The sequence below is a fragment of the Solanum dulcamara genome, chromosome 3 (assembly GCF_947179165.1).
Source record: "Solanum dulcamara chromosome 3, daSolDulc1.2, whole genome shotgun sequence".
NCBI lineage: Eukaryota > Viridiplantae > Streptophyta > Magnoliopsida > Solanales > Solanaceae > Solanum > Solanum dulcamara.
The window spans coordinates 4,195,139-4,219,268 of NC_077239.1; the positions used below are offsets into that span (position 1 = coordinate 4,195,139).

The following is a 24,130-nucleotide window of genomic DNA, read 5'->3' on the forward strand; positions in this document are numbered from 1 at the left end:
AAAAGTAAAGATTGAGGATCAAAAAGGGTAAAACCGTAATTGTAAAAGATGGATGTGTTACGAAAGTGTCTCAGAATTTGTAAGATCTCGACTCACTTCCAATAATATAGTAAAGGTCATGCGAGAAAATGAACGTGATTATATCGGCATTAATGTACCCAATTCCATCAAAGTTATGAGATTAATCGTGCTTAAGTGGGAGCAATTTTAGGGTGGGTGACCCCTGGGAAGTATGCAAGAATTCTATATATTCAGACGTAAGAGACAAATGAGAGGCTAGAGTAACCTAAGGGAAAACTAGAGTTTATGAAATGGCTATAAACCATAAGAGGCCGCGTAAGACGATATAGACTAGGCTGGTGAAGAGACAGAAAGTGTATCATAGCTTTGGAATAAGGATATGCTTGAACAACGTTTGGAAGTATATTGTGGTCTAGTTGATAGTAAATATATACATATAGATATGAATGTGTAGAATTTCCCACGTACGATTATATCGGTGGACATGTTAGTTCCAACAACTGGTGTCACAGTAAGGAAGGCATTAATCACACTAGGGTACCAAAGATCGAGCGACAATAAGAATAAAAGGTACAATTATTGCAACGTACTCTACTATTATTTGACTGTAGGTTAAATTGGAGATTTTAGTAGAGCGATATTTGGGAAATAAAGAGGGTAAGTAGATAGAAAACAAAGAGATCAAACTATTAGAAGGAGGTGAAAAGTAAGGAAACCTCAGTAAGTGAAACTCCCGAGAGAAATCACCGGCAAGGCGCGAGACCATATTATATTAGGCCAAAGAGGGATCACAATATTCTCAAGTACCAAAAAAGGAAACCCATAACGGGGAATGAGGACTAGTGTAAGACCTAGTAGTTCGAGTATATTTTCAATTCTCATGAGAACCAGTGATGGAATGGGTAGTTAATACAGCATCGCCGAGAGAAAAGTTTATTTCCTACCTTAAGGCGAGAAAAATGATCAGAAAAGGTTGTGTTTATCACCTGGTTCGCATACAGTATTTGGAAGCGGAAGCGCCAACCCTTCAGTCAGTTCCCGTAGTTAATGAATTCTCATATATATATCCAGACGATCTTCCAGGCCTTCCACCCGAACGAGAGATAGACTTTACCGTAGATGTGCTGCTAGATACCCATATGATATATATTCCTCCATACAGAATGGCATCTGCAGAATTAAAAGAGTTGAAGGAGCAGTTAAAAGACTTACTGGAAAAAGGCTTTATCAGATCGAGTACTTCACCTTGGGGAGCCCCGGTATTATTTGTGTAAAAGAAAGATGGGTCGCTGCAGATGTGTATTGATTACAGGCAGCTGAATAAGGTAACCATTAAGAATAAACACCCCCTTCCCAGGATTGATGATTTATTTGATCAGTTGGAGGGTGCTAAGTGGTTTTCAAAAATAGACTTGCGATCGGGTTATCATCAGGTGTGAGTAAGAGAATCAGATAAACCAAAGATAACATTTTGGATCCAATATGGCCATTACGAGTTCAAAGTGATGTCTTTTGGCCTGACAAATGCTCCAGCGGTATTCATGGACCTGATAAATCGGGTATTTAGACCATTCTTGGATATGTTCATGATTATATTTATTGATGATATTCTGATTTATTCTCGGTCAGAAGCAGAGAATGCAAATCATCTAAGAGCGGTACTTGTAGTACTCTAACACCAGAAACTGTATGCTAAATTTTCCAAATGTGAATTTTGGTTGACTTCTATGGCCCTTCTGGGATATATTGTTGGGGCTGATGGTATTAAGGTAGATACACTGAAGATCGAGGCCATAAAGAACTGGCCTAGGCCGACGACACCTATAGTGGTACGCAGCTTCTTGGGATTAACAAGTTATTATAGGATATCTGTAGAGAAATTTGCTTCAATTTCAGCACTATTGTCAAGATTAACTCAGAAGGGAGTCAAATTCCAGTGGAATCGTGCCTGTCAACGAACCTTTAAGTTATTGAAAGAGAATTTGACTACAACTCCAGCTCTAACTCTTCCAGATATACCATATGGGTATGTTATTTATTGTGATGCTTCGGGTGTGGGAATAGGTTGTGTCTTGATGCAGCACGGCCAAGTTATAGCGTACGCTTCCCAGCAGCTTAAAAAATATGAAAGAAGGGATAGGTAATAGGCATACTTAAAAAGGACAACAACAAGAGGAACCCACCCAAAGTATGAAGGCACCACATGAGGGTAGTTTAACATCCGAGGACGAATGTTCAAAAGGGGGGAAGAATGTTATAACCCATATTTTACACATTAGGATATTTCGGAGACAACGGTAACAAGTCAAGGGCAAGGTTATGTTTGATCTTGTTGGATACAAAATTCTTATAATTAATTGGAATTTCAATTTGAAAATATTAGAAAAGGTGAGTGGCAAAAAAATTGGAATTTCTCATGGAGGATGTTATATCCCATATTTTATACGGTTGGATGTTTTAAGGTAGTTGTGGGAAGTTAAGGGAATGACAATCTTCCAAAATTTATTTATTTAATATACAAGTTGGATATGAATATTATTTATGATCATTAATAGTGTGGAAATATTGGAAAAGGCAAAGGGCAAAAAAGAAAATTCGCAAAGTGGCCTATGGTAATATTGTGGAAGGCTAGGGGTAAAATGAGAATTTCACAAAGTCTTCAAGAAGACTCATGTGGGCCCCACATGCCACATGGCAGCCCATGATTGGAGAAAAGGGGTGTGTTGGACCAATGAAACCTTGACATGTGTCACCACTTAGATCTTGACATTTGTCGCCACTTAGGGCTTGACACGTGTCACCACTTAGGGGATGACATGTGTCACCCCTAAAGTAGTATATATATATATATATATGAGTCTTATTACTCATTAATTTCCACACCTATCTAGAAAATTCAAGACTAACAAAACGAAATTACATGAGAAAGAAAGAAGAGAAGAGAAAAGAAATTAAGGTAGAAAGAAGGAAAGAGCTACGATTTTGGGAGGAGAAAAAGGTAAGTTCTCCGATTCCGTTCCAAGAATTAATTATATGAGCTATACCATGATGTTATGAAGATGTTATTAATGAAATTTTATGGTTTGAGGCAGCCCAAAACGTTACCAAACAGTTCCTAAGTTTCAGCTGCGCTAAAGGAAATTCCGAGGCAAGTTTTGGCGAATTTCGGGAAAGGTAAAGTTTTCTGTTTTGAACTGGACTTTATGATGATGTTATGAAGTATATTACATGTCTTAAAATATGCTGGAAGTGGAAAAAAATGTATAAGGATGTTTGACGTTGGAAACAAACTAAATGGAAGTCGTAGTAGTTAAATCGAAGTCGCGTAGTGTGTTGTTGTTGTGGTGCTGCAGTTTGGTGTTGGTTTAATTGCGTGTAGCAGGGCTGTAAAGTACTCAAAAATGGATGTGTGTGCTGCTGGTTGCAGCCACACAACCCTCCGTTTGGTATGACTACATATTTTACGAAATAAAGGTTAAAAACTCTATTTTGGTACCGTAGTTTGGAATGAGTTGTATAGAGCTTGTATTGTGTAAAGTTGAAGTGATTTACTTGTATACATGCTGCTGGATGTTGTTGTTGGTATGGTTTTTGACATGGTGGCCGAGTTGATAACTCGGGGATGTTCAAGTTACAGGGGAGATGCTGCCCGATTTTCGGTAGATTCGGAGCTAGTAATAAACTAGTCGAGAGACATAGATAAGGAAATGATTCCTATGGTTACTTGGGTGTAGAGTTGGAAATTGGAAAGTGAAAGTTTATTAACCTTAGTATTAATTTCATGTTAAATAGGTTCAAGAGACGACGAGGCGAGCATAGTTAAGAGTAATCCGTAAGAGGTACGTAAAGTGAACCTTTCTTTCTTTTGGCATGTCTTTGTCATAAGTACGTAAAGCGAACCTTTCTTTCTTTTGGCATGTATTTGTTATAAGTATGTAAAATCTTTCTTTCTTTTGGCATGTTTTTGACATAAGTATGTAAAGCATATTCTTTCGATTTTCATGTTTTGACATAAGTATGTAAAGCTAATCTTTGTTTTGGTATGGTATTTATGAAACAAAAATATGACTTTTATATAATTTCAAAGAGGTTCCTATTCCTAGAGCCATTAGGATGGCCAATTTCTTGATTTTCAAAAGGTATTTTATTATGCTTCGATACGTCTATATGATTCCAGAAGATTTATTCTGATATAATCCAGGGTAACTTTCGAAAGGTACTTGACATGAGTCTCGTCTCGATTTTTAAATGATAGCTCATTCTGATTATTCCATTGAGTCTTAAATATGATTTAAATTGCATATAGTTTCTCACTACTCCACTCGTGGATGCCTCAATGCTTCCTTCACTGAGCCTGGGCCAGAATATGTTATCGTGCATACTTTTCTGCATTATTCGCCGTGTCCCGACGTGAGGGGGCAGGTATGACATGTACATGGGGTGGTGTATGTTATGCCACGGAGTTATGCTGTGCCATGTACATATATGTTTTTGATATGATATGATATGATTTGATATGACCATCTGATATGATATGATATGATTTGTTACGGAGATATTCCCTATTCTGGTGTTATGCTGTGCTGTAGCGCCAATGACAGGAGGGCGACCACATTTGTTCACCGAGTCCCATAATGGGGCCGAATATGACATATGTTTTTCTGGATACATTATCTGAGGTTTTGATCAGCATTTGATATCTCCGGACATTTTGCTCAGTTTTGTACATTCCATTGCGGTAATCACTTTACTTATTACAACCCATTATATGTGATTTGATAAGCATTTGATATTTCTGGATATTTTGCTCATTTTTGCACTTTCTGCTCTGGAAATAACTTTACTTATTACAGTTTATGCTCTACATACTCGGTATATTTTCTGTACTAACCCCCTTTCTTCGGGGGTTGCGTTACATGCCCGCAGGTACAGACGATTGGTTTGCTGATCCGCTCGCTTAAGACATCCACCATGTTGGTCGACAGTGCTCCTTTGTCCGGAGCCCTATTTTGGTACTGACACTTTCTGTTGTATATATATATACGTTGTTCAGGGGTACGGCGGGGCCCTGTCCCGTCATATGACTAGGATATCATTCCGTAGAGGTCTGTAGACATGAGATGTGGGTTTTGTATATATGTTTTGGGGTTTTTTGTGTTTCGTGATGGCCTATAGGCTCTCGTGCATTATATCTGTTTAGAGATCCCTTCTAATGATTACCTATGTTTATTCGATTAATGTACTAAGTGGGGCTAAGGGTACGTATGGGTGCCCAACTCGGGCACCAGCCATGGCCTACGGAGTTGGGTCGTGACATTAACAAGTATATGTAACACATACGGGAAACTAGACTATCACCTACCTTAAATTCACGCTTCCACAACCTTACAATGCAAGAACTTTTCCTTTCCAGGTTCGTTCCTCTTGTTCTTGGTCTGGAAAACAATAAATATATATAAATGATCAACAAAATGACCTAACTATCACGAAACATAACACAATTCACACCCTAGTATAAACCCATGATCTTAACCCCACCTAGGGCTATTTTCCACCATTAGTTTTCAGTTCAAACCCTCCCTCAATGATTACCAACCATAATTTCTAGGTTCTATGAATAAAATGATGAATTTAGGGAGTAAAATCCTTACCTTAAGCGTGAAAATCCGTGAAAAATTGATAGAATTCATCCTAGGTCACCTCTTGAAATCTTAGAAATTGATTTTGCAGAAAAATACCATTTCTGAGGTTGACTATCCCACTCTGGCGGGATATGTGGCTTGGTAGTTCAAAGTAACCGAGGAGAAAGACAATGAATGGAATGCGAAAACAGTGAGCTCGGAGTTTGTGCTCCAAGCCCCCATTTCACAACATCCCTTTTCAAGGATGTATTAACAACATTCCTTTTCAATGATGTATTAAAATATACCCTTCACGCCAACTTCGATTCCGTGAGTTTTACTCGCCCGAATGCGATTCGCGAAGCCGTAAATATTCTGTATCATCTTGGCTATCGGCTTATCCAATTAAATCACAAATTTGATCTCCCATCATTCAAATGATCACCCTAGACTTCACCTGACTCAAAATTTGTTCAAGTTTGGCATATGCTAAATTTTTCCGAAGTTACTACCCGAAGTTTTCTGGCTCGAAATCCTTTCCCATTGGCCTATTCCTAACGACGGAGACAGGTCGTTATAGGTTTGAATTTCACTATGAGCAATATGTTTTTAGATTCTATTATTTGTTTTCATTTAATTTGGTGAACAGCTACTAGCCTTGCCTAATCTTTCACTATTATATATATATATATATATATATATATATATAAATAAATAAATAAAGTGTTGAACTGGTTGATTTAATCTCAGAAAAATCAAATAGTTTCAAGAAATTCAACCTCTGAGTGAAAATGATCTGCCATTGTTTTCTACAATAATCATATTTTATAATAATATTTTATTATAGCGGTTAAATTTTTTTTAAACTGATTTTTTGTGTTATGTCGTTATATTATATATTCTCTATAACAATATTTAATTATAACAAGAAAATAATAATCTAGACAATTATAAATTTTTTTTACTATATATTATGATTTAGGCAAAACAGACTATTCACTACCAAAAATAATGCAAAAATCGACGGATAGAATCTGTCCAAAAGATCAAGAGAAAATCAATCTTGTTCGTCAATTTTTTTTTAAATTAGTGGAAAATCGACGGACGAACATCGATTTTTTCACACAAAATTATATATTTTTTAAAAAATTATTTTAAAAGAAAATCAACATAGATCCTTTTTTTTTACAAAAGTCGACGGACAAGATCGACTTTTGAAGTGCAAAATTGCGGTTGAACAATATAAATAAAAACGATCGAAATACTTCATTAAAGGGCAGGTGTGCTTGAGTACTAGGATTGTCCAAAGTGATATAATATACCTAAGTTTGATTCCAGTTGCTAAATTTTTATATATATTTCTAAAAAATTAATCTTGTGTGTCCTTCGATTTTAGGTACAGTTGTCTCTCTATTTTAACTGACATTTTCCATTGATTTCACGCACAACAATGTACAATCCATCAATATGATGTTAATTTTTCTTTAAAACTAATAATTTTAACCGTCAATTTTAATCCTCAATTTTGATCCATTTTTAATAGAGAACCTTTTGGGTGCAAACTCACCTACAAAAAATTCAAATTAAATCAACGTATTCTTGTATGTTCTCTGTTTTTCTTTTTAAATTCGATTTAATGTAAAAGAAAGAGGTTATAAAAGACAAACATGTTGGAAAGTATTCCCCACATTACAATCTCTATTTATTTTCTTAAGTTCGTATTAGGTGATTGATGTATACTTGTATTATCTATTAAATTTTTAAAGTTTAGATTTAATTAACTTAACAAATATTTTAACCAATGGGAAAACTTAAGGAGTCAATTATTTTTATTAATATTAAAACTTCTGAATCTAAATATACATATTATAAGTAGTAGCTAATAATGCTGATGATAGTTGTGAATGTTGGTGATTTATGGTAGCAATTAGTGGTGGCATCTAATAGGCTATGGTGGGTGACAATAATAAACTATTGTGGTGTTGATTAACAACGGTAATTGACGATGTGGTGAGTGTGGTTGACGATATTGGGTGATAGTTGTATGATAATGATAATTGATGGTGATCATTCTATATAACAACTAGTGATGGTGATTATTGATAATTTGATATGTATAGGTAGTTTTTTTAAGTTAAAAAAATTAAAAAAATTTAGCCTAAATTTACTTCTGAATCTGATATACATAATATAAGTAGTAGTTAATAGTGATGGTGACTGACAATAATTATAAATATTGGTGATTTATGATAGCAATTAGTGGTGGCATCTAATAGCTATAGTGAGTGATAATAATAAACTATGGTAGTGTTGATTAATAGCGGTAATTGGTGATGTGATGAGTGTGATTGACGATATTGGTTGATAGTTGTATGATAATAATAATTGACAGTGATCATTATATATAATAACTAGTGATGGTGATTGTTGGTAATTTGATATGTATAGGTGGTTTTTTTAGTTTTTATAAAATTAAAAATTATAGCTCAAATTTACTTTGAAAATTAAGTATTTCGAACCTTAAGCTTCAAATCTTTTCACATGAATTGGGACAAAAATAATATGCGTAACCCTTGATAAGATATGTTGATTATGCATTAATCCTCTTATATTTCTGTTAGAAAATCCAAGCAAGGGAAAATTTTGCCAAATAACGACAACTAAATTTGTTAGTGGAAGGTCGTAAGCAAGGAATGATTGAACATGCTCAAATCTATATGGATGAAATTTGCCAAATAACGACAACTAAAAATAAAACTTTGTTTTAAAACATTATTTATTTATTTGAGGACCATAGTGGATTGTACCTCTTTCACTATAATAATTAAAATTGTTGAAAACATCACACATGGATTTAAAATTTGTACTTGTTTTTTGTTGAACATAAAGTAGTGGATGCTACACTAAACACAAATTCTTTATTTTCTTCTACACACAAAAAATAAATAATATAAAAATAGCAAACTTGAGGGAAGCCATAGATAGAGTGGTCTATTTGATGTTAATAACTCTTTATGTGATACTTTTGAATCTTTTTATATCTGAAAAAAAGGAAATCCTAGGATCCATATAGGGGTGTTCATGAAAAATCTAAAAATTAAATCAAATTGAAGATAAGAATTAATATTTTTAAAATTTGGGTTGGTGTTTATTTTACGAGAAAAAATAACCAATTTGTTTAAAAAATCAAATCGACTATCTTTTATATATATATATATATATATATATATATATATATATATATATATATATATATAAAAGAAGATTTTAGACCTGATTGATATGGCGCACTCACAAAATAAAAATTACATTTATCTTTTTATATCAGAATTTTGCCATTTTTCATAGTTAAAATAATTAAATTTATCCTAAAACGTCCCTTCTTTAACTATTCCACCACTTCGTACAATACTAATAAAAAACAAAAAGCTATGGTTACTAACCCACCTATTTTTCTTCCACTGATTCATCTCCTAATTACTTTCTTCCCTCTTTGTTCTTTCTTTTCCTATCCTCTTTTGCAACAAATAAAATAATTCTTCCTTTCTGATTCTTTTAATTTGTTTACTTTCTTCCATGTAAGTGCTTTATATTATTTTCTTCCTTTCTCCTTCCTCTTGTGTATGATGTTACTTTTGTTTTTGTGCTTTTATTGTAATCCATGATCTTTGAAAAAGTCATTGAATGTTATCATGCACACTTTTTTTTTTGTAATAATTAGTTCAATTTTCTATTGAAACTAATTTTTTTTAATTATACTAACCAGTTTAATACATAAAACAATTTCCTTACTTCTTTTGTTATTGGTTGTATTTTAAAATAACATGCATGCAGTTGATTCAAAGGATGGAAATAAAATTGAAATAAAGTACTCACTCTATCCCAATTTATATGGACCGACTCCTTTTTATTTCATAATACCTGCCACAGAGCATGTGGACCGACTCCTTTTTGTTTCATATCATTTTCATTCTCAGAATAGTACATCAGAACCAATGCGATCAATTCATCTTCATATAATTCATGATAATAGCATGATACTAACAATAATTTTCACATCTCATAACAAAATAGTTATTTCATATGTACAAGATAAGTCAATAATCTCATCACATAGATCACACCAAAACACATCTTTAGGTTGCCATTATATACCCTTCGTTTCCATTTTTAAAGGTTAAATACACAGTCAATAACCCAATCCAGTAACTATTACTCTCCAACGCACACAGGAAGAAAATACTAGTATCTACAAGCTTAAACAGAGGATTAGAAGTTCACTTGCCTTAAATAATCAGATAATCACTCCGAAACTTGAGTCTTCCCTTTTCGAATAATATCCAAAACACCACAATCTAATCAAATAAATAATCAAAATAAAATTTCAAAACTAACATCACATATATTACTATATGTCTAGCCTAGACCCAAAGTCTCACTCAAATCAATAATCACATTTTCAATCTTATGCCACTTAATTTATCAAGTATGATATTTCTCCAAATATCATAAACCTAATAATATTCATATAATACAATACATCTAATATTTAATTATCTATCTTAATAACAAAACTTAAATTGTAAAATAATAGCAATGAGCAAAACTTCAAATTGGGGACGAATTACCCTAACTGCTTGATAAAGTGCAGACTTAATCCACTGCAACTCATAAATGCATTAACCCTAATGATTTGAACCATCATTACCCCATGATAACCACCTTAATCTTAGGTTTCCTTTGGTCAAATATCACAACAACATTGTTTTCTCCCTTCACACCCAACATAACTATATTAATAACGAAGTGGTACATTAGTAGTGCATTGATAAAAACAAAAAACAATATCCATCCACAATCAAATTACCACATCAATACTAAGTCAGTTTCATAGTTATAAAATAGTCCAATTTTTTTAATTTATCTAAAATTATCTGCAACTAATTAATCATCAAAATGACCTAACGGGTCTTTACAATTCAGTTCATTATTTTGAAGAAAAATTAGGTTTAGATCTAAATTCTATTTTGGAGAAATAATTATATATTTATCATGTGTTTTAGTTGAACCATAGTTAACTTCTATTCTGCCAGAGATATATTATTTGGTATATAAGTCCCTTCTCTATGCGTTGGAGTCTATAAAGTTTCCTGTGTATTCCATAGGTATGAGAATTGCTGTTGAATGCATCAATTGGCTTTTTTCCATCTGAGCTGGAATTATCTCTCTCTGAAGTTATTTACGTGCTTGCTAGAAGCCTGCTCTTCAGTTTTATTTATTTGTATTTGCTCTTTTTCATTTTTTATCAATCATATAGTCTACATTTCATCTCTGGTATGTTGTTTAGAAAAAAAGAGCAGTGTAGTTAAATGACCGTTGAGATGCGTGTGCCAATCCTATTCTTACAGGTGAAAGAAGGTGGATATGATACCACGGTCAATGAAACGGTCAATGTTGTCACGGCAAACACAAGTGAGATTGGACAAAAGAGTTGGGGTATCATGAAAGGAGTCTTGGCCATGGCTTCACAGAAGGTAGAGGAATATACCAAGGAAAGTCCAGCCTGGAAGAACGATAGCTGGCAACGAGGTGAAAGCGAAAAGAATGGCTATTATCAGGACTTTAATCAGGATTCTAAAGGATGGAATGCTTCTGGAGGAGCCCAATCCTCTGGAAGGAACACTAATTTTGTCAGCTCTGGGTCGTGGGATGATTGGGACAACGAAGACAAGAGCAAAGTAAATCCTACAAAGGGGGCAGCAGCATCCAACAACAAGAACGATGACTGGGCTGGATGGGATGATGGATTTGATAATCACTACCAGAGTGCATCCAACAATAAACATGCTGCTGTTCATGCTGGAAATATAGATTCCAAATGGACCGATGGAGGTTTCCTCTGACGGCAGTACATGTTGCAACTCCCCTTAGTAATTTTTTGCCTTCCCAGATTCAATTTTCTCCGTGTCTTATTGGATAAAAGGAATTGTGTGTCTGAATATAGTTGATATTTGTACCATTGACAGCAGGTTGGGTTAATTGCTCCTCCTGTAAAAGAAGAAAGCCAAAAGCAAGCAGAATCAGACTCTTGTTGAGGACCATTATTCGGGGCAAAAAAAACGTTTAAGTTACATTTGGATTTGTAAAGACCATTTTTGCATTGTCTATTTTGTTCCTGTTTCTGTCCTATATATTGGAGATTTTTGCTTATTATGTCTGATTTCTGTGTTGCATATGGACATGAGAGATCTTGGATAAATGGTATTGGCTTCTTCGTCTGGCTCATGAATTGTATGTTACAGGTTTTGATGTGCTTAGGCTTCTGTACCCATCTATGTCACTCTGTGCCTTCACTTGTCACAAAAGGGATTTTTTTTGGCTGTTAAAACAATTGAGTTCACCCTTATGGTGAGGATTCTTGATGACCGACGAATCAAGTTGTCGTCGAGGATTCTTGATGACATATGAATCAAGTTGTTGCATCGCTTACGCTTTAGGAACTGTCGGAAAGTGAAAAGGCATCATTGGTAGATGGCTCTGTGAAAGTGGAAAGGCATCATTGTAAGGTGGCTAAGTGAACATTTTTGGATGATTGAAGATAGGATATACACTTTAGGAAATTTCTGAAAGCAAGTGAACATTCCTGGGTGATTCAAGATAGGTAGGTGCAGCGAATTGGCAATTGGACTAAATTCATTAAATGATATATGTCTAGTGTCTCTTGTTTTCTGGTAAAGCATCAAAATCAGTCCACAAATAACTTCCTTATTCAAATTAGATCCCTTCCATTGTTCACATCTGCCCTTGTCTCAATCGATCGAGCTCTATTGGTCAACTGTTGGAAACTCTATTTCTGCTACCCACTGCCCCCTCCTGGTTCACAAGCATGGAGCACTAAATAGGTTTTTGTGATAGTCTTTTGCCTTTCTCCCTACCACTAGGAGCTTAGATTTCCTATGAATAATGAGTGGTATGTACTAGAATAGTGGCAGGGACATATAGGTATATATATGTGAACAGTACCATTAATTCTTAGATTTTTTACATTTTTTGTTTTCATTCTTGTGTTTATTAATAGTACAAATACAAATACTACAATGATAGTTGGTGACAAAGGTGGTTTTATTACCTGTTTCATTAGGAATCACATAGGTCTTGATACATATATGTGACCCATGAAGAAGAGGAAGTTAGCGTGCGTAAAGAGACATGTTGAAAAACATAACTTAATTTTTTAGATGAGATAATCACAAACTTTTAATATATTTATTCATTCTACACCTACAAACAAGACACATCAATGTAAAATTAACTACTATTCAAATTCAACGGCTAAAACTAACACTACCGCGACAACAACATATCCAATATAGTCGAGTCTGAAAGATAGTCATGTGTACAATATATGCAGACCTCACTCCTACCTTTGTGAGGTAGAGAGGACCCTCAAACGACAACTAACACTAATTTGATAATACCTTTATTATATTAAATGAAGTCACACAATATTCTCATCAATAAAGCTAGCCAGTTTTGAGTTCCCAAAATTAGCTTCTTCTTGTTGTTGAATCACTAGAACAGAACTTTTTATCCCTTTGCCTGATGAAGCCAATAAATTAGCCAATGGTCCCAATTCTGAATTATTCTGCTCATCAAATGGTTTTGCCATTATGCCTTGTGTGAACTTACTTTTGTTATTCCCTACTATCATAAGTTCAAATTCTCCACTTTTTCCAATTGCCAACACTTCATTCACCAAATTATAATTATTTTCTTCTTTCTCAGCATATAGAATTTGTTTATCCCACTTCATCATGAATTCTGCAACAGTAGAATCATCCAAAGTCCTGTTTGGAACAATGAAAACACATAATACAATTTAGACAAATAATTTAGATGTACTACTAAGTGAGATCAATTCGTAATAACTTAGAAAAATAATAAGACATTTTACCTGCTAAACATTCATGTATTAATTAAACTCTTAGAGAACTAATGCACAAATTAAAAGACAAGCTAAGGATCTAAGTTATATATATAATGAGTATAAGTATTTATATACTATCATTGTAGTTTAGCTTGTGATCAGAGGCAAAGACACTAGAATTATGCATTCGGCCGAGCCCAATAGCTTTGTTCCGAATCCTATATTTTTAATTAAAAAAATTCACCTAATATGTAAAAAATAATTTATCCAGAATTCAATTGTTTGGATCAAGCGCTTTCATGCCAAAAGCTATAGTTGATAGCATAATCACAACTTTACTTTTGATGACTCTGACCTGGACCACCCCAAACCTCTCGTGAGCCTTGACATAGGCAGGAAATTGACGTTATCCAACTCCAATAAACAAATGCATATATAGAAGGGTTAATTTTACCTTTCAACTTCATCAAAATTCGTACTTCCATGATAAATGAATCTTACTAATGTAACCCTAATAGCAGGATGTTCAACCATTTTGCTACCAATTTCCAAAGCTTTACGACAATCAGCTCCACCAAAAAACACAATGCAAATTCTCATCCCATTATTAACCAATTGTAGTCCACGATCAACCACCACTGCCACCGAGCACCGCGCTTGACTCATAACTCTCTCATTCGCCATTCTCCATCCGTGCCCTGCATATCAGGATGTCAAATTTAGCGCATGAAAATTTATTTGAACATATATTTATCAACTAGTGTCATTTTTGGCATAGTCTAACTAGTCATCTAATGTTCGAGCCAATTTAGGTGTGCGGCATATCTACCCTACAATTGACCATACAATTAACTTATCAAAACATAAAAAGTTTTAAAAGTTTTTTTAAATTGTTTTATCTGTTTAATGTAATCATGATTAATAACAGAAAAAAAGAACTTTTATATATTAGTCCTCCAGCCCCAATTTAAGTGACATTATATATATTGTTTGATTGGACCAAATTCATTTGTTAGTTTGTCTAGCTTTTAACTTGCTCAAATTTAATTCAACCAACTAATTTGATACCCTGACAATCTTACCGGCATGAATCTCCACTTCTTCGTCCCCTTCCATTTGCCAATATTTATCAAATGGCAAAATAATCAATTCAACTTGTTTTTTCTCCGCAACATGAATAATATCCTCATGCAAATTCGGTAAACCCGAGATTGCCATTGTGGGTCGGACCATAACTCGTCCTAGCACGCTATATGCCATGAACTCCGCACCCACTTGATCTATCGCATCGTCCCGGCAAAGTACTCGGCCGATGAAAGGGAAACCGTTCTTTCGAGCACGTCGAACCATCGATATGGATGAGAGTCGGTCGGTGAATTCCACAAGTCGCATCACATAGAGTTTGGTGATTGAGGCATAGTTATTATTATTTTTGTCAGACCTTAGTGACTCGACGAGGTTTATGAGTGCACGTGCGTCCCTCGGGTCACGTAGGATTGCTAGGATTCGGAGATTGTTTTGTTTTTTGGTATTTTTTTGTGTTTTTTCGAGTTGAGGCTCTTGTGTTGATGATGATTTATGAATAGCCATTACTATAGGAGTTGTGATGAAGGTTGTAAAAAGTGCCATGATCACCAATATTGCAAACGTCTGATCGTCCAAAACCTAATGGTTGGTATAAATAAAAATTAGTAGTAGTATATGTTTGTCAATATATTAATTAATGAAAGAAATGATGACTTTGTTGTGTCAAGAAAAAAAAAGGATTAGACATCGAATCAAAGAACATGCAAATAAAAATCAATTTAAGTATTTAATCATGTCTTAAAAGTATAAATGCTTACATAGGTGAAATTAAATCACATTCTGATATATCATTAAAAATATATCATATATACATCAATAATTGAATGGTTTAGCACTTGATGAATATTTGTTAAATTTGTGAAGATTCATAGTCAAAAATCAAAAGTGCATATATATATATATAAATTAATTAAAGATTAAATGTGTTTGATAAAAAAGTTATTCTAATCAAAATCAATTATTTTTAAATGAGTAGTGATTATTCTAGCTAGGTTTAGTAGTCAAAATATATTCTATCTAGGTTAAGCATCTTTCAACTTTATATCCTTTCCTGATATCCTATAACTAAATAAGTTAGTGGAAATTATTTCCAATTAAATCACCTATAAATGAACAATGAGTAGTGATCATTCAATTGCCACTCTAAACTTCTCTCTCTTAGAGTGTGTTTGGTACGAAGGAAAATATTTTTATGAAAAATAAATTATTTTCTTATATATAGTAAGCAAGCAGAAAAATATATTTTCAAAATTATTTTATATATAATCTAGATAAACACTATGAAATTCGGGTAAGGATAAGAATTTATCGGGATGGTGAAAGTGGGAGCTATAAGGAGTGGGGATTTGTTTCAGGTGCGGAGGGGAGAGATGTCACTTGTGAAATTTGTTTTATCGCCATAGAAAAGTCATGACATGTTTAAAATCGTAGTTTAAGAGTATTTTTTTTTCTTATATAATTCTATATCTAATGAAACACTATCATATAAAATGAAATAGAAGAATAGATACAAGACTAACCTTTTTCTCTTTGCCAATATTTAGAACAATTAGCTCCACCAACCCTTTTGTGTTCATCAAAAATCCAAGTGCCAAAGCTTCCCTCATTGGCATAGCACACAACATTATTCCCACTATAAATGTACCCAAAACTTTCCCTGCACAAGCTGTGGACACAACAAGAACCACAAGTCCCCAAGCCCTATCACTATGAATTTGTGAAATATCAGTCTTAATACCACTTGATGCAAAATAAAGTGGTAATAATAATCCAGATACAAAATCTTCAATCCTCAAAATTAATCTCTCTGAAAAATCCCCATTTTTTGGAATAATTAATCCAAAAATAAATGCTCCAAATATTGCATGTATACCAATAAAATCAGTCATAAAACCAAACAACATTACTCCAGCTAGAGTCAAACATATGTAACTTTCCTCAACAATATTGTTGTTCCCGCTTGATGATTTTTGTGCCACCCAAATTATAATTGGCCTTATAATTAGGAACATAAAAACCACAAATCCAAATCCAGATAGAAGAACCCATAGGGAAATTAAAGGACTATGATGAACTCCTCCTCCTCCTGCTAGAGCAACTGCAAGAGCAAGTAAAATCCATGCAGCAACATCATTAAATGCAGCTGCTGCCATAGCCATTTCACCAATTTGTGTAGTAAGCAACCTGTCGAGACATGATATAATTAAAAGTTATAATGACGTGAACTTTCTAGCTAGCAGTTTAAACTTTTAGCTGAAACAGTCACATAATTCAGTATGGTATCACATAACGTACACAATTTTTTTTGTATCGATATTCAAATTAAAGAAGTGAACGAAAGAATAAATGTTGTGACAATATCATATGAATAAAGGGAAATTCAGATATAGTAATATAACTATATCCTCCACGAGTTTTTGAAATTAGGGTTCCCAATTTTCCCCTCCAAACCTAATTAATCATGTAAGAGTTTCGAGTATATATGATATGATCAATGTAATTAACTAGAATTTTCACTAAGGGAAATTAAAATATAAACTAAACCACACTAGAAAAAAAATCAAGGGATTAAACATATAATATATGTACATAAATAAATTTAAAAAATTGCATATCTACACAATATAATTTTTCAGTAAAGGGGGCGTCACTTGACACGATGTCTCCGCTACAACATATATGTGACATCTTTTTTGGACATAGATCTAGGTTGACTCTAACAACTTGAGCTTTCAGATGAAATGATTGCATAATTGAACAAACCTTAATTCAGCAAGGATTCGAGCAAGAACAGGAAAGGCAGTGATTGAAAGTGAAACACCAATGAACAAGAAAAATTCTCCATATCCAACACTATCAATCCCTTTGATTACTTTTCTTAGAACAAAAGCAACTCCAATACTAAAGAGAAAAGGCAATGAAATTCCAGCAAATGCTATTCCAACAGCTTTTTTTCCACTTTTAAGTATGGTGTTTAAGTCCAATTCAAGGCCAACAAGGAATAAGAAAAATAAGAGGCCTATGCTTGCTACACATTCAAGAATTGGTGTACTCCACGATGGAAAAATCCAATGTGTGAATGTTTTGTTCCTCCCAAATGCTGATGGTCCAAGCATAATACCTGCCTGAAAAATACAAAAAAGGAACAATTATGTTCTATGTCTACTGGAGAAAATATTTACGTCACGTAGGCCAATATAACTATTTTATAATATTTATGTATAATTAAGGACCTTTTATATACGATTATACATTTTTATACAAGGTTGACACATTATGTATAATACTTTTGCCTCAGATATAATATTGTATATTGGCCTACATGACGTAATAATTATTAAATTTTAGTGACTTTTCGCATATATATCCATGCGGTGAGCACAAAGCGAAATATACCTTCATCTTTTAATGAAGAATATCGTGTGTGTGAAAATAGACTTATCAAAATTCGTTATGAAGCCCGTTTTCACAACGGATGAGGGATGATTGTGAAAATGCTCGATTACACAAATGATGAGGGACCATAGTGTAACATTCTTTAAAATAAAATGAAAGAATATACTGATAGTGCACAAAACTTACACTGATTTCCGCAACGACATTAGGTTGACGGAGGGGCTTGAGAAGGAAACCAAGTAGTCGACTGAGGAACACAACTAATGTTGTTTGAATAATTAACAACGGGAAAGCATAGTGCAAAGTATTTTCTCCTTGCCATACTCCATCTGATGATGTTTTTACGGAATTAGTTACATTAAAACCCATAATATATTAATAATGGGAATTAGTTCTTCAAAAGTTACAACCTTATAACTATAGCACACAAGGTATATCTTCCTAAGTTCAAGTTTTTGGTTATTGAAACTAAAGGCTATTGTTAGGGGTATATATAGAGGAGAGAAAGGACCGATGCACTCTTATAGTATTGCAGTGACGAAATCAGAAATTTTGTTAACGGTCTTCAAGATTTAATATATATATATATATATATATAAATATAAAAATATTTTTTGATCTATATACATTGTATAACTTTTTTTATATACATAATATAATTTTTCGATGAAGTGTGTTTGATTGCGTACTTGTTAATTGTTACTACACGTGGCGGCGTAGCACTGGGTTCATGAATTCAATTCTTTTATGCAATGTATAAATTTATGTAGAAAAATTTATTAACATTGTAATTAAGTTCAAATTCGTAATTTTAAAACATAATAGGTTCAATATTAAAAATTTAAATACTAAATTTATAGAATTTAAATCTTGAATCCGCACGTGATCAGAGAATGTATCCAAATTAACCCTCGACAATTGGAGAAGAATCTAATATTATTTCCATTGAGTGGGTTGTTTGTACAAGTGAAATATATATTTAGTGGTATATCATTGTCACATGAGTCATTATATAAATAATAATAATTTAAGGATTAAAATGACTAGTTATTATTTATTAAGGAAGTTTTGTGTGGGCTCTTTGTAAAACATTCTTTTAGTCGCGGCTTAAATACTTCATAAGATAAATTACTACTGTATTATTGTAAGATTCGGGAAAGGATTAGCTATATATTTTGATGTAAGGTTCTGGGAGACATTAGATTCGGAGTGTTGGTGTTCATTTCGCATTTGTACCTTATAGTGTAGCCTTTGAATGTACTCGTCGAATTTATGGGGATTCGATCGAGTTTATGTTTGTATGCTTGATCGTTATTGTGCCTTTGTATGTGCCTTCTGAATTTATGGAGGTCCAGTTAAGTTTAAATAGTATTATCGCTTTCATTAATTACTATAGCAATTGTATTTTGATGCATGCCTAGTTATGTTATTCTCGTTTATTATCTTGTTATTGTAATCGCAGCTCGATCGGCCTATGATGTCTACTGAGTACCTATTGTTTTGGTACTTATGTTGTACTCTGTATTTTTTTTCCCGATGCAGATGCGAGCGCTAGTCGGCCCTGTTGACCTTTTGTGCTGTTGTAGCTGGTGATTCGACGATTGAGGGTGAGCTTATTTGGCGTCCGTGGTTGACTCATCTTTTCTGTACATTTTGGCTAGTCTTTTGTATATCGAGACAGGTTGTATATTTGTTGTATATGTCTAGTCTGTACTCGTCTTTTGAAGTAGCTTTGTACTAGCATCGACCAATTTTTAGGTGGGATCTTGTACTTTTTCCTCATTCGAAGGCTGTGTTAAGATATATAATGTTCCTTACTTTCGATGTTCCTTCTTGAAATGCTTTATAATGCTCTTTTCTATCTCTTCCGCTCCTTAGGCTTCTTATCGATGGTTTCGGGCTATGAGTTGACTTACATACTTATGAGTATTAATAGGTGCCATCATAACTCCGATTTGAATCGTGAATAATAATCAACCCACAATAAATAGGGAAGGTATTTACGAATGACCCAACATCAAATATATTGATGATAATATTTGGAAAAAAAATTTCTATTTTGCTTCTTAGATTCCAGATAAGTTTGTACCATCAAAGAAGATCGCTTCCTTAAAATGTGAGGTAGATAGAAAATGTTTTCCTAGAAAATGTTTTCTTGGGAAAAAAGTTGGTTTCTAACTTATTTTCTCATGTTTGGTTGGTGAGTGGAAAATATTCTCCAGTGTATGATTGATGATTGAAAAATATTTTTTTAGAAATACCTTTTATAAAATTTGACCTCAGACCCGACCCCGACCCAACCCAACTCCGACACAAATATTTGATTCAGGATCCAACTTTTGAATCAAAATCCGGCCTCCAAGACTTGACTCGAGATCTGATCCCGACCCCAACCCCGACACTCAACCTCGACATTGATCTCGATACTCAATCCGAAATTCAACCCCGACTCGAGACCTTATCTCGACCCCGACTCTGACCCTAATCTTGACATTTGACTTGAGACCAGACCCCGACATCAATACTCGACCCAAGACCCAACCCTGACCCCGACCCCGATATCCGAGACCCCACCCTAACACCGACCCCGATCCTAACCCGAGATACGACCCCAACTCCGACCCCAACCCGAAATCTGACCTTGACCCTGACCCCGACCCCAAAATTCAACCCAAACCCAAACCCGACACTGGACTTGACCCCGACCTCGACGGTGACACCCGACTCGAGATCCGACACTGACGCTCAAAACCAAACATCGACGCTAATCCAAGATCCGATCTCGACCCCAACCCTAAAACTCGACTCTAGACTCGACCTCAATATTCGATTCAAGACCTGACCCCAACACCCGAGACCCAACGCTGATGTTGATTTGAGACCCTATGTCGACCCCGACTCTGACATCTGACTCAAAACCTGACGTCGATACCCAAAAACTAGCCCAAACATCAACTTGAAAATTGACCCCGACTCCGACAGCCGACTTGAGACCTGGCCTCGATTCGAGACCCATTCCTGACACCCAAGACCCGACGCCGATACCGATTTGAGACCCTACCCTGATCTCTACACCCGACTCGAGACCCAATGCCAACACTCGAGACCTTTTCCCGACTTCTTGATCCAACCCTGACCCCAATCTGAGACCCAACGCCGATATCCGACTCGAGACCCAAACACCGACGCCGACTCAAGATCCGACCCCAATACTCAACTCGAAACCTTACCCCAATTCGAGACCTAACCACGACCTCAACTCGAGACTTGAACCTTACACCAAAACCCAATTCGAGACCTGACCCCGACCCGATCCCAACCCCGATCTCTATCCCGACACTCGACTTGAGACCTGACCCCGACCCGATCCCAACCCCGATCTCTATCCCGACACTCGACTTGAGACCTGACCTTGACCAGAGACCAAACCCCGACCTCGACTCAATTTGAAATTCGCGAGTTGAGTCTCGGATCGAGGTCGAGAGTTGGGTCTCGAATTGAGCATCAGGAGTCGGATTTAGGATTAACATTGAAAATTGATACTCGAGACTTAAGTTAGGATGAAAAATTGAGGTGTGCGGTTCCAAAATGATTTTGGAAAAAAGTTTTCCTTACTTGTTTAAGGGAAGTCATTTTCCTTGAATTTGAGGAAACTAAGTTGATTTGAAAAACATTTTTCAAAATATTTAAGCCAACCAAATATGAGAAAATTGAAAAATATTTTCATTCATACCAAACACACCCTTAATTATTTATTACTACAATAGTAATGTTTATGCCAGATTTACTATTTGCGAAATTATATTGAATATGTTATTTTTATATGATGATAAAATAGATATTTAATGATAATAAATTATATTTTTTAACAGTAATATTTGTTGCGGCAAAAATATTTAGTTGTAACTGAGATAATGTTTCGCATCTAGAGTCGATAAAACCTTTAGTGACATTTACATATAATGCTAATTATAAAATTTATATTTATTATTGCTGCTAAATATTAATGATAATTATATTATTATCCTTAAATAATGAATGGTCCAATAAATCTATTTGTTGTGGTGTTGTGTAGTATGTTTATGCAATTGTGATGTACTACAATGGGATATTTAGTGGTATTTAATTGTTACACCTGTTGTACATACAGTTAATTACTCTTTCATATCGTTTTCGTTAATTAACAGCTTGCAGAATATTTTATTAAGTTTTATAAGAAATATTATACATTATATATATACTGAAAAACATCGAACGTCATATCCCAATAACAATAATCACATAAAGAATAACCTCACTTTGACATTGAATTAATCAGGGCTCGTTATTTATTTCAGAATTATTATCTCATTTTTAATGAAGAATAAAAATAACATTATAATTTTAAAATGATTAATTTTGAAATAAATTATATTATAATTTTATTTTAATTAAATATAATATAAATTTATTCTAAAATTAATTCAGTCATTTCTTACCGACCGTAAATGAATTAATATTCAACAAACGTAGCAATTATTGCATCACCCCTTTTATTTCTCTTGGCCAATCTTCAATGTTTTCTCTGGAAGCACTCGTAAAAATTTAGCAAATTACAATAACAGTAAAGAATAAGAAAAATTAAACATCGATCATATTTTAAAATAATATTTTATTATAATAGTAAAGTTATTTTTTTAAAATCAGGTTGTTTATGTTATATATATTTTATGTTCTTTATAATAGTAATTCTCAATAACAACATTTACAATAATGATCAAGTATTTTTATAATTGATTTTTATGTTATTATTATATTATATGTTCTCTACTAGGGGTGGATCTAAGGGGGAGGAGGTGGTAGGGGTTCACCTGAGCTCCCTTAGCAAAAAATTATATTGTATATATGGTAAATTTTTTATATTTATGTACTTATGTTAATTTTGAACTCTCTGAACAAGGAATAGTGTGTAGCGCAATGATAGCTGACTTTCAAATTGTCCCATGTGTTTAGGATTTGAACCTCACTATGCGCATTATGTTTTTAGATTCTGTTATTTCTTTTTATTTAATTTCAGAAACATCCACTAGCCAGATCTAATCTTTCACTAGTTGTCTCTCGATTTTAACCAGACTCTGTCCATTGATTTCATGACCAACAATGTACAATCCATCAATTTAATGTTTGATTTTTCTTTAAAAATAATAATTTTATCCGTCAATTTTAATCTTCAATTTTGATCCATTTTTCAATAGAAAAATTACCTAATTACACTTCTTTATTTACCATATTTTTCATTATTCCTATCCATTTAAATTTTTTTTTCAAAAAACCTTCTTTCCATCCGAATACATTAATTCTGATTAAAAAAATTATCTCTATGTTCAATGTATTATGCTTTAAACATTACCTGCTGATACATAAAAACCCTAATTAATTTATCCGAATTACTGAATTAATGTATCTGAATTACTAAACTAATGTATCCAGATTATCATATTTTTAAGAGATTTTTATAAATTTTAAAAAAATGATAATTAACCCTTGCTATGTGATTCCTAAAAAGCATACTTTTTTAATAGAGAACCTTTTTGGTGCAAATCTCACCTACAAAAAATTCAAATTAAATCATCATATTCTTGTATGTTCTCTGCTTTTTTAAGATTCGATTTAATGTAAAAGAAAATGGTTATAAAAGAACAAACATGTTGGAAAGTAGTCCCCACCATTACAATCTCTCTTCATTTTCTTAAGTTCGTATTAGGTGATTGATATATACTTATATTATGTATTAAATTTTAAAATTTAGATTTAATTAACTCAACAAATATTTTAACCAATGGGAATACTCAAAGGAGTTATTTATTTTTGTTAATATTAAAACTTCTGAATCTCTCTATATATATATTATAAGTAGTAGTTAATAGTGATGGTGATTGACAATAATTGTGAATGTTAGTGATTTATGATAGCAATTAGTGGTGACATCTAATAGTTATGGTGTGTGATAATAATAAAATATGGCGGTGTTGATTAATAACGGTAATTGGTGACATCTAATAGATATAGTGGGTGATAATAATAAACTATGGTGGTGTGG

At 33.7% G+C, this 24,130-nt stretch overlaps 2 protein-coding genes and 1 long non-coding RNA gene across 3 annotated transcripts; 2 read left to right on the forward strand and 1 right to left on the reverse strand.

Moving 5' to 3' along the window:
* The first annotated feature begins 2,901 nt into the window (after positions 1–2,901).
* On the forward strand, positions 2,902–5,347 carry LOC129881468 (uncharacterized). The gene is made up of 4 exons (XR_008765593.1): positions 2,902–3,019; positions 3,114–3,195; positions 3,814–3,860; positions 4,948–5,347. It is a non-coding gene; the product is annotated as an uncharacterized LOC129881468 (long non-coding RNA).
* A 5,664-nt stretch (positions 5,348–11,011) lies between these two features.
* On the forward strand, positions 11,012–11,545 carry LOC129881983 (probable ADP-ribosylation factor GTPase-activating protein AGD6). Its single transcript, XM_055956092.1, has one exon. It carries the CDS (start codon positions 11,012–11,014, stop codon positions 11,543–11,545), a length of 534 nt encoding a protein of 177 aa, XP_055812067.1.
* Positions 11,546–13,005: 1,460 nt separating this feature from the next.
* On the reverse strand, positions 13,006–18,486 carry LOC129881469 (cation/H(+) antiporter 20-like). Its single transcript, XM_055955667.1, has 6 exons — positions 18,238–18,486; positions 17,419–17,780; positions 16,176–16,839; positions 14,652–15,234; positions 14,024–14,267; positions 13,006–13,489 (listed from the first exon to the last, which is right to left on the reverse strand). Exons 1-6 carry the CDS (start codon positions 18,418–18,420, stop codon positions 13,141–13,143), a joined length of 2,385 nt encoding a protein of 794 aa, XP_055811642.1. The 5' UTR covers positions 18,421–18,486; the 3' UTR covers positions 13,006–13,140.
* Positions 18,487–24,130: the final 5,644 nt, after the last annotated feature.